This window comes from Sturnus vulgaris, chromosome 2, assembly GCF_052056855.1.
Source record: "Sturnus vulgaris isolate bStuVul1 chromosome 2, bStuVul1.hap1, whole genome shotgun sequence".
NCBI classification, from domain to species: Eukaryota; Metazoa; Chordata; class Aves; order Passeriformes; family Sturnidae; genus Sturnus; species Sturnus vulgaris.
This window is the reverse complement of record NC_142244.1, coordinates 17,359,993-17,375,951: the sequence shown is the minus strand read 5'-3', so window position 1 is coordinate 17,375,951 and position 15,959 is coordinate 17,359,993. Positions and strand designations below refer to the sequence as shown.

General features: G+C 42.7%; 1 protein-coding gene across 4 annotated transcripts in view; it reads left to right on the top strand.

Annotated features, from left to right (window-relative positions):
- The window catches only part of CD247 (CD247 molecule), a 47,997-nt gene that overhangs the window by 27,106 nt on the left and 4,932 nt on the right, over positions 1 to 15,959 (top strand). For all 4 annotated transcript variants that reach the window (XM_014882823.2, XM_088158218.1, XM_014882822.2 and 1 more), the window contains exons 2-4: positions 12,892 to 12,998; positions 14,198 to 14,251; positions 15,499 to 15,582. In XM_014882823.2, coding sequence (XP_014738309.2) covers positions 12,892 to 12,998; positions 14,198 to 14,251; positions 15,499 to 15,582 — 245 coding nt within the window. The remainder of the gene's footprint in view (positions 1 to 12,891; positions 12,999 to 14,197; positions 14,252 to 15,498; positions 15,583 to 15,959) is intronic.

Genomic DNA, 15,959 nt, shown 5'->3' with positions numbered 1-15,959 from the left:
AAGCCATTTCATAATCAGCTTCATAGCCAGATCTTCAAAATACCCAGAGGTCTCCCAGAAATCAGTTGTTTTGAACAAGGAAGAAAAGTTGAAAGAAAGGAATAGGAAAAAATAAACATGATTAGCGATATTAATCTGACAAAAGAGACAAAAAGAATGGAGATTTATGACAGAAGAAGCCAGCCCGTTGTGGCAAAGGGGCCTGGAGCCAGCTTGTACAGTTCTGGAAGGGAGTAGGTACAGGGAAAAGGCTTCCTCCTCCACTGAGCCCATGTTCTGCCCCTTGGCAGGTCAGAATAATGATGAGGGATTTTCTGGGGCTGCACCGGCATGCAGCAGCAAGGTGCTGGAGCAAGAAAATGCATTTATTTTTCTGAGAGCATGGCATCAAGCTCTGATTTGTATGGTCCACGTTGAAACACAGATCTGATCTTTTCTGACCAAAGTACAGCACAACTAGAATTTAAAAGAAAGGCAAAGGTAAGTCAAAGGTATCTGTAGTATGGTCTGTACAAAGAGGAGTGTATCATTAACAAAACCTGATAAAAGGACAATTAGTGGTCAGGATGGAAAGCTGTAACACAGAGGTGAGCCAGTTGGGTAGGTGTAAGAAGTGTGATTTATCTGTCTGCAAAGGATAATAAAGCAATCATTCTCTCTTTAACTGTGGCTATAAAGCTATTATTAAAACCAGCCTGGAGAGTGTCTGGTGTGCAATGCCCAGGGGTGCAGCAAACATAAAAGAGTGTCCTTGGCTGATGTCATGGCTCTGGGTTTTCTGCTTCTCCCTGAACTTTCCTGACAAGCACTGAGAACACCATTACACTGCAAGTATTTTTGTGCTCGAAGCCCTATTTTGTCTAACTTTTTACAGCACAGAATGATTTTACAAATAGGACAGCACTCAACACTCTGCCAGCTATAGGAAATAATTTGATGACATCACTTTGTTTTCTTTGTTTCCCAACGTTAAGATTGTCTGCATAAAATGCATTTTGTTGGCCTTTTGATAAGTTTGTGCAGCAGGTGTTTGAGTAGGATCATTTGAATTCAATGCCTTATTACCATCTCCATGCTTGTGCTATCGAATTAGATTCCTATGTGACTTAATAAGGTTAAAAAGGATATTTTAAAGTAAAGTCTGGCATGGTTTTGCAGAAACTCCTGGGGTTCTCTTTTGACCTGGTGGTACGTTTGTGATTTGAGGAACTTGGACAAAAACAACTGGGAGAATAATGCCAAAATCTCTGTGCTATTGCAAGCAGCATGTGGAACTGGCTTCTTTCACTTTTACACTGCTGCTCAGTAATAAAATACAAATCTTGACTGAAGATCAGGATATCGATTTTGCTTCTTCAGTTGGAAAGTGAGTAGTCATTGAGCAAAATGACTATGCTTTATTTCCATGAAAATGCTGGTGCCATCAGACTCCACCACACCAAAACAAGCACAAAACATTTCCGTGGAAATCAGTAGTCAGCCAAGGGTCTCTGGGATCCAAGAGTTCACAAGTTGATCCACATGTGTTAATAACAATATTTAGAGTTTTTGTTATGCTGGGTGGGTAACTTTCTGGATGGTAAAATTTAAGCTGTCCATCTGCCAGTAGAACTTAATCTTTCTGAGTTTGCAGAAGATATTTCTGATTAGAAGCAAATCCATATGCAAGCAGACAAATGTAATCTGCTAAGAGAAATTCAAACGGCAAAGTTTATTTTGTTTTTAAAACATTACTTACTGATACTTCCCAGAAAACTGACTGTACAACTAATTTTGAAATATGATTTTTTGAAAAATCTTAATTATACAGTTGTGTCTTGAATTACAAATTGGTTGTGCATGAATTCTATGCCCAATATCTGATACCAGATTATTCTGCAGGTAGCATACCCAGCTGCAGGATTTAATCTCTCAAAAGCTGCAGAAATACTAATCTCTGAACAGCCACTAAGAGGGTATTTCTGTGTCGTAGTCAGCTGAGAATTTTAAGTGAAGCAGTATGTCCAGTGTTATACTTCATTTAGCTTTACCGAGATTATAAATAGCAGCTTAAAGCTGTCACTCAATTGCTGCTTCTAAAGAGTACAAAATAGTTTTGCATAGAATTTGATCAATTTTTTTCACTTATTATGCTGCTGGCATTATGATGGTGTTAGAAATATGACAGGGAAAAGAGAAGAAATTGTTTTTATTGTTGTGAACTACGTCTGAAAGCCGTAGTGTTTGGATCAGTAATTGTTAGCACGATAATAACGCAACAGATTTTCTCTGTCTGAGCTGCTCAGATTTTTTCTCTTTTAGAGATTTTTTTTTTCTCTTTTAGGGATTTTTTTTCTGATCATAAACTTACATGAGTGAGATATTTAACAGTGGGACACTGGAGGAGGATGGGTCTTTCAGGCAGGGAAATTTGGCTTCCTGGAGCTTGTGGCGCTAGTTTGGTAAAATTAAAGTAAAATTGTCTAAGGTCCATGCAGATTTGCTTATGATTTTGCTGTTTATTTTTCATTGTTTTTTGCAGCATATGAAATTAAATGTAGATTTATGAAATGAAATTTAATAAATAAGATAAAGTTTGCTCTCTAGTTGTATCTACATCTCTATGTAATTTAATTTAGATAAATACCTACTATGTGACGGTGGATGCTGTCATGTTCAATAAATTTCAGGTGTACGGAATCAGTTAGGAAATTACTTTTTTTTTGTCCCGTCCAAGCAGAAAATCGACTGACAAGAAAAATACAGAGTAATTTTATTTTTCCATCATTTTTTGGTGAACAGGTTTTATATTCTAAGCAATATCAGGTAGAGCAGGTTACAAAGCCAGACTTCTTTTGCTTCATGTGCATTGACTTTCTCCTTAGACCTTTGAATTTTGTGCATGTGCTGTGCTCTTCTTCAGTGGAAATGCAGAAATATTTGGAGTGTTAAATATATATATTTGGTGCTGTGCAATGAGCTGAACCATCTGGTCCTTCCTGCTCTTTTGCCTTGTAGTAAATCATTCTAATGTAACTCTTGCAAGGGATGTGGAGTAAACCACTGATAATTTTTATTGATAAAATAGAAATACAGCTTTGGGATATATTTCTAGAAAAATAATACTTTTTAAATTAAAGGGTTTAGAGGCATTTTTCTCTTGTTTTGTTTGCTGACTTCTAATGTGAAAATGAATTGCAGAAGAACAAACTGTCAAGTTATTCCAAAGCAGGGTAGAATACAGCAAATTTAAAGAGTAATGAAAAAGGTTTATTTTCTAGAAAAACGTGTGTAGAGTCATACTCTCCAAACTTAAATTTGTTGGATTGAGTAAATATTTATTGTATAATGAATATTGTGCTAGAAAAAAACATTTGCATTTATCTTTTAATTATTGACGCACACTCCCAGTTTCTTGTGCATTTTTCAAGGTGTGCGTGTGTCTGCTCTGTGGCTAAACCTGTTCTCATTGAATTAAATGGCCTTTGCTAATTTGAAATCAATGGTGTGGGGAATGAATTCACCCATTTTGGAATCTGTTCTTTTAATGGGAAGAAAACCAGGACATTTATTTACATTCACACATTGTGTTTTTTCCTCCTTTTGGATGCGATAAACCCCAGCACAGTCCTCGTGAGTGCTGTCGGCTCCAATACCTTCATTTTTTTTGTCTGTAAAAACAGGGCAGCTTCTCCAAGTGGATTTCAAGGGATAGGTTGAAATAATTAATGCACATCTAATGACGAATTCTGTGGGGTAACACTTTGCTTAATGGGATTCATTCCAGGCTTGCACATGCCAGAAACTCCCAGTGGCACAGATGAGGCCACTGCCAAGCACCTCGAAGTAGGTCCCTGGTTCTTTCCCTCTTCCCCTCTGTCCTATTAGGAATACAAACCAAGTCCAGATGTGAATGAACTATGGATTAATCACAACTAATCTCAGAAAAGTGTTTGTATTAAGGGAGGAGAGTGTTTTGTCCTGTACAAGCACATGCATTTTCTGGCCACACAGTTTTTTGTTACGTATTTTAGGTAGTGCAATACACAATAAAGGATTCCGTGGCAAGAAAAACTTGTCATGGATAGAAGTAGAAGAAAGAATTTTCTTAGGGAGTGCAAAAAGTAAATGAAACACTAAAGATCCTTTTAGGAGAAAATTTATTCTCTGTGGGCATTTGATCACTTGGCAATTTTTCACCCCATCCAGCAGTCTGTGACTGCACTTTCCCAAACTGTGCTTTCAATAAAGCTGACCTAAGCTCCCAGTGCTATGAAAAATGGTGCTCATATAAATTTCCTTTGCATTCTAAATCCATCTCAGCTGCACACAGAAAGCAAACAAGTACAGTTTCCACACAGCCTTTTTATCTCTCTCCACATCCCAGAGGCTTCCCAATCTGGCTTTTTGTGAGAGAGAGGGGCTGTTTAAAGTAAACATAATTTCAAAATTTTCATCCATTTTAGAAGCAGCATTAAAGATCTTAAAAGGAACATGTTTTATGAGGCTGACAAGCAATTAGATGAGTGCAGTGGCAGTACAAGTGCATGATTCTACGCTTACAAAATTAGTTGGAATGAGAAAAATCAGAGACAACATAATATCCCATCTCAAGCGGCCGCTTCAGATAAATGCTCTGAAACTTGAAGGTATGAACAGAATTGTTCTGTAAAATATATCTGGTAAGTGGCTGAGAGCTGCTTGTCTGTGTTAGGATGGAAAGAATAAATACAAAGGATCCAAATCCTCTGAAACAGCTGTGTTGTTCCTCCAAGAAAACAAAACTAAACTAAATCTAGTCATAAGCAACAGAATAAGATTTCTCTTTGCTAAATTTCTGGAAAATCTTTTAACAAAAAAATCTTGAAGAAAAACCACAGGGTAAATTTAGTGCTGTGGATGAAATTAATTTAAGTTACTCACGATAGCTCACCTTTCCAGATTTTCAATGTATTCCCAAATAATGACTGGAATTAACTTGACAAATTTTAATATTAGTTGCATGCAGTGAGTAAATCATAATTACTTCATGTCAGTTGCAAATACTGCTATGGAATAATTTGAATTCATAGTGTAAATAAACAGGATTTTTTTATGATGAGAGATTGGGGTACTTTTCATTGGGTTTTTGGATTTTTTGTCCGATGAGTCTGTTTCCACAGATGAGCAATTAAGAAGCTTCAAATGCCTGAGGTTTTGGGAGCACTTCAGTATTTTTGACATTTAATGTGTTACTTTTATCTTATAGTTGATGAAATAAAGGTGGTACATAAAGTCAACAATGATAAGGAAATTCTATCCTCCCATTTCTCCCACCCCACATGGGAATGTAGTGCTTTCTAACAGTCTTTAATTCAGTCCAAATTCATATATTTATATATAAGCTCTATGTTCTTTCTATGTTCATTTCCTACCTATATGTGAGACGGTGTGTTTCAAAATACAGCACTTTTTTTCCTCCTTATCCTGTAATATCATCTGAGATAAGGTTTTCTTTTTCTCAACTTGGGTGTAGTCTTTCAGATGGCTCTTAATAAAATGCAGCAGTGGAGATGTACCAGCCACAGTTTTGTCACCTGACAGAGGAGCACGGGCCTCAGCAGTGAGGTGCTAACAGGGTAAATAAATCCGTGCCCCACTTGCAGATCCATGACAAAGCCCTTTCTCTGCAGCGATGCTTTGCTCTGCCATGAGATTTTAGCTGCATAGTTGCTACATGCTGTGGAAATACGAATGCTCCCAAATCAGAGGGGAAGACATTTCAGATGTGGAAGAAGCAATTCCCTTTTTTTTTTTTTTTTTTTTTCCCCAAGTGGAATGTGTGAGGGTCCAAGGAATTAGGGCCTATTCTGAGCCCCTTTGCTGAAGGAGTCCATCGAGGACCCAGGCAAAGTTTGTTGTGAAATTTCCATTTCGTGAGAGCTCATCCATTGGCTCTTTTTTTATGAGGCCTGTGAAATGCTTCATATGCTCTGTTCAGAGTGGCATATTCCCCAGTGGTCTTAATATTATTGTTGCTAAGCTTTGTCGAGCAATGCTGCAAGAAAAATATGCAGGGAATTAATATTAACCCAAATCCTTAATCACCTTTTCTCTCTACTCTGTACCTAACTTGCTGTTCCAGAGGAGAGTTTTGGGTTTTTTAGCCTGTGCATCCTCTGGCAGTGGCAGGACATGACATGCACACCTCTCCACTAAGTGGGTCAGTGGCAGGGCACTGCTCTGAAACTTCTCCCTCCCGGTGTGTGCAGCTACTGCAGGGTTTAGAGCCTCAGCCGTTGGGGCTGGTGTCACCTCCTTCCTGCCCCAGAACCCGAGCCACTGCATCTGCAGATCATTTAACTATTTCCCTGCTTGACACCAAGCTTCACCAGGAATTTCTTCACCCTCAGAAGCCTCGTTGCAAGTGGATGTTGCAGTGAAATCCTTCCCTAAGATTCAGTCATTTACCTGCTGAAAAACATATTATGATAAATGTGTTGAAAATGTTGAATGACAGCTACCTGGGTTTTGGAAAGTGCTGCTATGAAGTCAACCTAAGAAAGTGGATGGCTTTCATTACTGGGCATTTGGTGTCCTTCCCTGCTCTGGCTCTACTGGTTACAACTGGTGCTGTCGCTGAGTTTAGGTGGAAATTGATCCCAGAAAAAGGGAAAAAAACCTGCTATGATTCCAGCAGGATTAGCTGTGATGAGTGTCCAGGCACGGCCTTGGCTGTAGGTCAGGGATGGCTCCCGTAATTTTGGCTGTAGGGGAAGGAATTGCTCATGGGTGACTGTTCTCTGTAAATGGCCTCGTAGCTGCAATTCTCCCTCCAGCACCTCTACCCTTAGCTCGTGTGCTTGTGAGGGATTTTTTACTGCTCTGCTTGCAGCAAATCAAGGGAGTTGCAATGAAGCTCAGGCGGAGACAACAGCCCTGGTGAGGCTCTTGCTGGGTCTGTGCATCTCTGCATTCAGCTCCCACCATTTCCCACCAGGTGGGATAGCCCCCATTAGCTCAATGACTTTTGGAAGTTTGAAACTAGGATAAAAGGGAGTGGGAATGCCCTATAAACCTTCTGTTTGGGAATTGTTCTTCATGTTATCAGTAGATTTGATTACTGGAGCCATGAGCTGTGAGTTAGCTGTAAAGTCTTACTAAAAATGCTAATTTAAAGTACTTCAGGAAATATCTGCCACTCTGTGAAGTGCTCACTGAACAGAGAAACACATCTGATTGTGATCAGCAGCATCTTGAGCCTGACTCAGTGTCTCTTCCTTCAGCCTTGAAGTCTCTTTGGGATTCCCGGGGAGACAAGGAGGCTCAATTCTTTTATGTAGTCCTCCATCAAGTGCATGAGGTTGTAGGAGCTGAAATGAAAAGGCCACCTGATAGTAAATCACTCAGGGCTGAGTTACTGCTGTGGGGCAGAGTTGGTAGGGCAAGGGAAAGGCTAAGTGACCTAGAAGCATTTGAATAATAATTCTTGCCTCTTCATACACTTAACACTGGATTGAATTAGACTCTAGAAAATTTACAGTGGGGAACACCTTTTGCATTAAGTGGATTAAACTTTTGCTGTCCCTGATGAAGATGGGTCTAGTAAAAGCATTTGTGCCTAATCTAAACCCCCTACAAAAGCTGAAAGAGCTGCACAGCTTGCATCTGTCAGCCCAGCTGGCTGGATATCCACATCTGCAGTTGCCCTGAGCATGGTTTGCTGTCTCTAGGAGGCAACATGAGGCTGGCTTCAGGAAAGCCCTTTGCACTGAGTTCTTGCTAAACTGAGAAGTGAAAGCAGTTGCTTTTTCTGAGAATGACTGACTGTTTTGATGAAGCAAGGAGTCCCCTTCCAGAGATGAGCAAGGCACTCCCCTCTCTGTTTCTGACAAGGCTCAGGGAGGATTTGGAGGGTGAAAGGCTGCCTTATTTAATTTTATATTCAAAGTTAATCTTCTTCACCTTCAGACTGAAAAGGTAGCTAATTTACTGTTTTCTGCACGTGTTTCTACTTCCCACATACCAAACAGCTCCTTGTCTTGCTCCTTGGACTTCTTAATTAGAGTCTTTATTCCATGATGTGCTAGAAAATAATTGAATCATATAAAAGTTTGGGTTGGACAGGACCTTAAAGATCATCTAGTTCCAAACCCCCTGCCATGGGCAGGAACACCAATGTTCAACCCTTTGTGGTATTGTAATATTTTCCTTTTTTGACTCTATTTCTTCCAAATAAATCAGAGGGAAACTTGAATTATTTGAACTTTGCGTTAGTGACTCCCTGAAAGGGATCCTAAAAGGAGTAGAAAGGGCTCACAAGAATCCTAAAGCACTTTACCTTGACTTGCCATAGGGCTTACATTCATTGGTGTAAAAAAGTGGAAGTTAATGGCCTAAAATACTTTTTAAATGTAGTTATTTGGGCTGCCCGACATCTGGTCTTGTAACCTGAATCCTGATCATATCAGCAGTTTCCTCTGACAACCACGATGAAATCTAATGCTGAACTTCAAGGGCACGAGCTTTGCTTTGGGCCTTGCTGTGTTTCCCAAATATGTGATGGAATATTGATGAGAAATAATTTAATTGAGCCTATGCCTCCTGCAAAGGAAGGAGAATTTGGCCTCTGCTTCTTCAGCCCTGGAGGGTCACAGGTTTGTTTGTTGTTTTATATCCATGAGTAAAACCCATAGAAATATACAAATATAAACAAACCCCATGATAGAAACATTCTTTATGAACAGGATTATCTGTTACAATTTAAACTGGCTAACTTCTAGGCATTAAGTCTGGGCTGTCTTTCCAGCTGCAGGCCTGTGTACACCTGAAGTGAAGCACCATGCAGGGTACTCATCTCTCTCCTTGTTCTGCCCCAAGCCCAGGGAGCTGTCTTGGGTTCAGAATTTTGCTCTCAGACAGCAGCAGTGAGACAAGACCCATCACACCCAGCATGTCCCTGCTGTCAGCCTCCAGAGAGAGAGGCTGGTAGGTGCCTGATGTGGCAGTGGCACCTGCAGCTGTGGAATTCTGTCCCCATGGGGGTCTGGAAACACAAACCTGCAGGAAGAGGCTCTCGGATGATATTAGGATAGAAGTGAGGTAAATGCAACGATCCAGAGTCACAGGGATCGCTGCAGGTGGAAGATGGGGGTGTCCAAGAAAAGCTGCCTGCTTTCACCCAGCAAGCAGCTGTGGCAGCTCTGGGCTGTTGGGAGAAGGCCCTACAGCCTCTGCCTTCAAACACCTTTGTATGCAACCACAGTTGCACCAATAAATCTCTGGTGCTGGGATTGCTTTTCATGGGCTTCACTGAGAAGCTTGGTTTCCAGGAAGATAAAACGCTTCATTTACAGCTGTGTTACTGAATTTTGGTAACCCCTAAAAGTAAAACTCTTAAATGAATCACTTAAAAAGGGCCATGGGAGAGAAAAAATTTTATGGTGGACAGATTTGATCTGGATTTACAAGTAATTCAGCTTTTATGGTCTGTATTTCTCAAACTATTATCAGGAATCATGGTCTAACCCAATCCAGATGCACACTAAAAACATTGGAGGAGGAAAATCCTATTAAAAAGAAATGCTCTGGCATGTTTCAAGGGTCCAGGCTATGTTGCAGTGATTCAGCTCAGCTGATCCCCATTGTTACTGCCTGCATTGGGCCAGCCCCGTGGATTGGAGCCCAGCCAGCCTTGGGGTGCAGCATCCTTCCCTCACGTCATGTTTTGGAGCAGGGCAGTCATATCTGGATGTGGATCCTGGGACTCCCTGTCTCTCTCCAGGACTGGAGCAGCAGGAAGAGTGTGCAGGTGGCTGAAGCTAAGCTTGCTGCCCTGTGCCAGAGAGCTGATGCTGGGCCTGAGCCAGGGGCTTGAAATTCTGTGAAACCACGCAGGGTTCTCGAAGCGGGCGCCCGCAGCGCAGCCGCCCTCGCCGGCCCCCAGGCTTCCTCTCCCTCGGCCCTGGGGCTGCTCTTGGGCTCTCACTGCTGGGTTTTTCTTGCTTGCTTGTCCACAGCAGTTCTGAATTGCCTTTTTAAAAATTTTTTTCTTTTGTTCTATTTTCTTTTTCTTTGCCCATACTTCAGAAAGTAAAAGGCCACAGGGGGTTGTTGCAGAGGTGCTGGCAGAGCTGCTTTGGGGGGTGAGTGTGGAGCAGGATGAGGGAGATGCCAGCCTCAGATCCAGATGTGGGAGTGCAGAGACCTGCAGCAGCAGGAAAGAGCACCCAGGTACAGAGAAGATCAGGGCTGTATTGCTAGGTGGGAGCAGAAAAAAGGGGGAGAATAAAAGCCTAGGCTTTGGAAGGAGGAGGTGCTGAGAAGAAACTTCTCAGGGGCAGAAGCACAGCTGCTGACAGAGTTCCAGGTGTGGGCAATTGGGATTGAGGAGGGCTGGAAACCTGAGCAGTGCTCTACTCAGTGACTGTCTCCTCTCAGTTCTGGTATGGGAATATTGGAAAGACACTGTGCAACTCCCCTGAACCTGTGAGGTTAACACAGTGAGAATCATCAGTGAAATATTTGCTGTTTGTGCTTTGCTATTTGTTCACTGTTTGTGCCTTGCTGTGTGTGAGGCAGCTGAATGTGACTGCTTCCTCAGACCTGGCACGTTTTTTTCTGCCCAGCTCCCATCATCAGCTCGTCCCCTGTGACCTTGGCCCCCAGCCCACGGCTGATGAGGGACAGAAAGTACATTTTGGTGGTGCCTAAAGGACTGGCCTTCTGTTTTGAAGAGGCAGTAACCCCTCCTCTGGTGATTTAAAAACCCAGCCTGGTCCTGTTCACCTGAATGGATGGTAACTGTTTTAACTGCCACTTGTTCATTGTGCTTCCTATCTCTGACCTTTCTTTCAACAGGCTTTGTGCCTTCTGTCTTTTTCTCTCTCTCTCTCTAATCCAGAAACCTGTTTTAAAGGTTATTATTTAGAAAGAGCTTTGTACATTTTGTTTTGTTTAAGAATACAGGAGTCAAATGTATTAAGGAAGGAACTAACATGAACTAACAGATAGGACAAGGGGAAGTAGCTTCAAGCTGCACCAGGTTGGATATGAGGAAAATTTTCTGCAATGAGAGTGGTTAAGCATCGAGACAGGCTCTCAGGGAAATGGTGGAGTCACCATCCCTGGAAGTGTTCAAAAAAATGAATGTATGTGATACTTCACAATACAATTTAGTGGGCATGGTGGTATTTGGCTGAAGGTTGAACTTGATGATATCGGAGGTCTTTTCTCACCCTAATAATTCTATTCATTTCATTGGTTTGTTTCTAAATGTTGGACTTTCTCATTGTCTCAAAACATGTTTTTCCAGGAACAATCACAGCCAGAGTAGCAGGCCTTCCCTCACTAAACAGCTTTCATCCATTCCCTGGGATGCTGGAGGCCAGGCTGCCCCACATAGGCACCATGTGGGCACTTGGTTGGCTCTGCAGAGTCAGCCAAGGTTGACCATGGTTGGCACAGAGCCACAGCTAAATCCCCTGAACTCTTGGCATCTCCTCCACAGCCCTCTGTCTCCTGCTTTAGCTGCTTCTGGTCTGGGGATTTTATTAGTGCTGGAGAAATATTGGACTTGAGGTAATTGTATGAATGTGCCTGGCTTTGGTACAAGAAGAGGGGATTCAGGGCCAGGATACCCAAAGAGTACCCAAAATGCTGCCTTCAGCAGCATCTCAGATGCCTCCAGGCTGATGTAAAATATTGTCCTGTTAACTGTTTAAAAGAAAAGCTCTGGGAAAATAATCTCAGCTTGTTTGTTGGTTTAATATACAATGTTGGGCAAATAACGTAATCTGTCTCTGTTTACCCCATATATATGAAATTTTATAGTCCTGAGGAAATGTGGTGAAGGGTATTTTCCATAAAATGCTTTGAACAGTATTTTTTAAATTATTGAAAAAGAGAGGGGAAGAAGGAAAATCATCTAGGATCTCAATTTATTTCCATGGATTTATTTCTAAATGTATGATTTAGATAAAAATGAATGCAGACTCCTAGTTCAGACAAACAAACAAATCTACTGTGTGGTATTTTTTTCTGGGTGTGTGAGGCTGTCAGTGGGAACAGTGATTGTTTATCTTCATCAAAGGGCTTTTCAGGTTATTGATAATTTTCGTCTTTCTCTTTTGAACTCCTTCCAAATCTGCACACAGCACAACTCAGATGAATTTTAAGGTGTTTGTTTTGTTTTTTATATTACTGTGCAATACAGCTTTTCCTTGGGGGATGAACCTGGAGCAGCATATTGGATCTATAATTACTTAGCCTTTGGGGTTTTTTTAGCTATACTTAGTAAACTTTCTACATCTTTATGAACTGATACACAGGCAGTTTCATCAGGTTTATCTGCTGAAACACAATAATATTAAGGTGTCAGTGTATGGATATTTAAATGGTGGCTGAATAAAAGGGGAGACTCCCTTTTTCAGAAGGAGTCACATGGAAAACATGTGAGGTAATGGACTCAATTTACTCCTAGAGCATTGAATGTGATTGTGTCAATCTTTCTTTACATTTAATGCAGAATTGAGAAGTCCTCCCCTACAATTTTGTCCAAACAATGTATTTTCTCACACACACTTGATGAAGGAAGCCTTAACTAGACCCAGTCATGAATTCCTGCAGGAGATGCTACTGGGTTTTCCCAGAAAATAAACATCCTGTGTTGGTTGGGGGAGTTTGCAAACATTTCTCTCCATGGAGATGCTCTCAGCTGGCTGAGGTCCTCGTCAGTCTGGTTTAACTGAACTTGGTTGATGGTCCTTTTTGACCAGATTAATCCTATAATTTTATATTCAAAATTCCATTTCCTTTGCAAAGGGGCACACTGGCTATTATTTTTCCACGAAGTGCTATGCAGCACTGCCAGATTGGTGCTGCCAAGCACCCAGTGACACAAATGACTGCTGATGTATCTGATATTTTTTGCAGATGCTGCATCAGTCCTTGGCCTCACAGATCCCAGGCTCTGCTACGTGCTGGATGGATTCCTCTTCATTTATGCAGTGGTCATGACAGCCCTTTTTGTGAAGGCAAAGGTCAGTCTAACCCAACACAGATGCATTTGGATTTGGTGGTGTAAGATAGTTGAGCTGGGCTGGAAAGTGGGAATGGAGGGGAACCATCTCTTAGAATGAGACCTTTCTATTCTTTTGCTTTCTCTCCCTGTCTTTTTTGGTTTTTTTCACCCCTCTGGTGTCCACTTGAGCAGTCTGGGGCAGCTCTTTCCAAAGGTGCCTGAATAGAGGAGGGAAGAGTATATCAGAGTGTTTTGATGTTACACTTATGGATACATCAGAGATTCTGGATTTTGTAGATGGGAAGTGACTGATCAAGAGTAATGTGGATTTTTTTCACCTGCTTTGTCATTGGTTGGTAAAAGAGAAGGGGATACACAGAAAATGCAGGGAAAATGGAAAGCTTGTGAAGGATGTATTAAAATGTCTCAATAATTCAGACATCTTTGATACTATGAGTGTGATGATGTAAACAACATAATCCAAACAACCACAGGAGAGGACTTGTGTATTTGCTACAAACATGATTCTTTGCCTAAATATAGACTGAGCTAGAAGGTTACTTTTAATAAAGAATTGAATGTGATAATAACAGCTCAAGAAGGCTAAATCAATATAGAATGTAGTTTGACAAGATTTTTTTAAAGACTACAACACCAAGTAGCTGCTCTCATTGACCCAAACCTGCCCCTTTTTACTTGAAATTCTGGCTTAGCAATTGATTGCTCATAAGTATTATGAGCAGCTGAGCCAAAGAGCAGCTACAGAAGGGATAATCCTTTCACCTCTTTTTTAGCTGCTGCTGCCACCCACATCAACTTCTTGTGGTGGCACCAGAGCATTGCAAGCCAAAGGCTGCTCCTGAGGGGTGCAGGGATTCCCAGCAACTTTGCAGGCAGCTGGAGAACCCAGTCCCAGGGAGGCACAAGATTATGACAGGAAGAGAATGGAGACACAAAATCTGAGGAGGGCAGGTGTGTAGGAACAAACTCAGATGTTTGTGAGCTGGTGTAATGTGAAGTAAAACGACTTGTCTGCTGAGGGCAGGCTTGTATGTGGATAAAAGTGCTGCTGCAGCAGGGGTTTGTATTGCCTATAGCCCCACAGGGAGCTGCTTGTGGGTTGCCCTGTTTCTGATGAAAGTAACTGGTAGGAAAGAGGGAATGAAAGGACTGAGGGGAGCCACTGTGTCTCTGCTCATGGAATGGTTTCTCTTCCAGCTCAGCCAGGCCTCTGCACCACAGCTGCCACCAGGCCAGGATGATGTGTACAATGTGAGTACCTGCTGCTCTTTGTTCTCTAATCTACCATCCAGACAGACCTCCTGGAGCATTTAGAGACAGTGAATTGCCTGCAGGGCAGGAAAACTTTGGACGAGCCAGCTAATGAGTAGGCTGTACATGTGTGCAGCATGGCAGCTGTAGGGAGGAAAGGTAAAACCTCGCAGGGGCAGCTTCTGGTGTCATCAGTGGCCAGATGCTGAAGAGGTTCTTGGGCTGTTGGTTCCTGATTTGGTGCACTGAGCTCTAGGCTGGCAGGAGCCCAGGCTGTTTGTTGTGCTGCCCCATGGAACGAACAGGCCTGGGAGAGCTCTGGGGGTGTGTGCAGCCACTGCCCCAGCTGCTGCTGTTTGATGTGGGCTGGACAAACGCCAAGGAATGCTGTGGAGCTGACTTTGGGCACCTGCAGCTCCTCCACTCTCAAGTGTGTGGAGCCTGAGGCACCACAGCCCCTGTACCTCCATTCCCAAGCTTTCCTGTTGCTCCACAACAAGCCTTGTTGTACCAGATCATACCAGAGATGTACCTTGTCCTGTGCCCTGACCATGGACAGCATCTTTAGGCAGTGAAAGAGGACAGAGGCAAGATCCTGCTTGAGCCTCCTCACTAAATTGCTCACTCATGGCAGCATTAAACTCTTGCTATTTTTGCTATGTCTAGTTGCCTTTTAATTTTTTTTTTCTCACACTTTTGACCATAGCCACATCCTGCGATGGGTTCTGTTTAACTCTGTAATGTATGAACATTAATGCAATTTCTTTTCAGTTTAAGTATAGCCTTTCAAGTAGCACTGTCAACTGTGTTACTCTGACCTGAAATCTCTCCTTTGCCCTTGTTCAAGGTAACCTTTCCCAGCTAAGAATTGTGATGGGTATAAAAATTTCTGTAACTTCTTGATGCAAATCTAGATAAACAGGTCTGCAAGAAAAAGGAAGCTCATGGATCTTCACTCTCCAGTGGGAGAGAAAGCATGAAAGTCAGAGTCCCTCCTCCTCATGCCCCTCTAGTTTTCAACTCATTTCCACTTAGGAAAGGTTCTTGATGCAACAGCTTGCAGTTTCGTGTCATTTCCCCGGATTAAATGTAGACATTTTTGTTGACAGTTGCATTAGGGAGTAAAAATAATTTCTGCTTCAGTTATAGTCCTTGTGAGCTGAGCTGGGTTCCCTCTCTTTTCTGTGTTAAGATCTATTATCTCATTATCACGGTGCCCACTCACTTCTTTTGCTCTCCCGTTTCAGAAGCTCTCCCGCAAGCCCAGGGACGATTACGACGTTCTGGGAGGAAAGCGAGGAGCAGACCCCGAGCTGGGCGGGAGACACCAGGTAACCTCCTGCCACCTGTGCACTCTGTCCTTTGATCTGGTGCCTCCCACGCCAGTGTCACCGCGCTGCTCACACGGGCAGCCACCCGAGCGCCTTTCTGGGGAGGGGACGACGCGATTTGTGTCGTAACTCGGGCGGAGCGGGGGGGACAGGAGCGAAGCTTCCCCTCCCCTTTGATGTCTGCCCCTGTCGCTCGGCTGGGAGCTCGCAGCCGCCCGGGGTGGGAAGTGACACCCGGGCCCGGGGCGGATGCGGAGGAGGCCCGGCAGCCGTGGGTGTTTCACAGAGCTCGCTGCGTCTGATGCCATCAAACAAGCGCCCACAAAGCAGAGCAGCAGCCAAAACAACTCCTTCTGCTGCAGAGCCCATCACTTTCA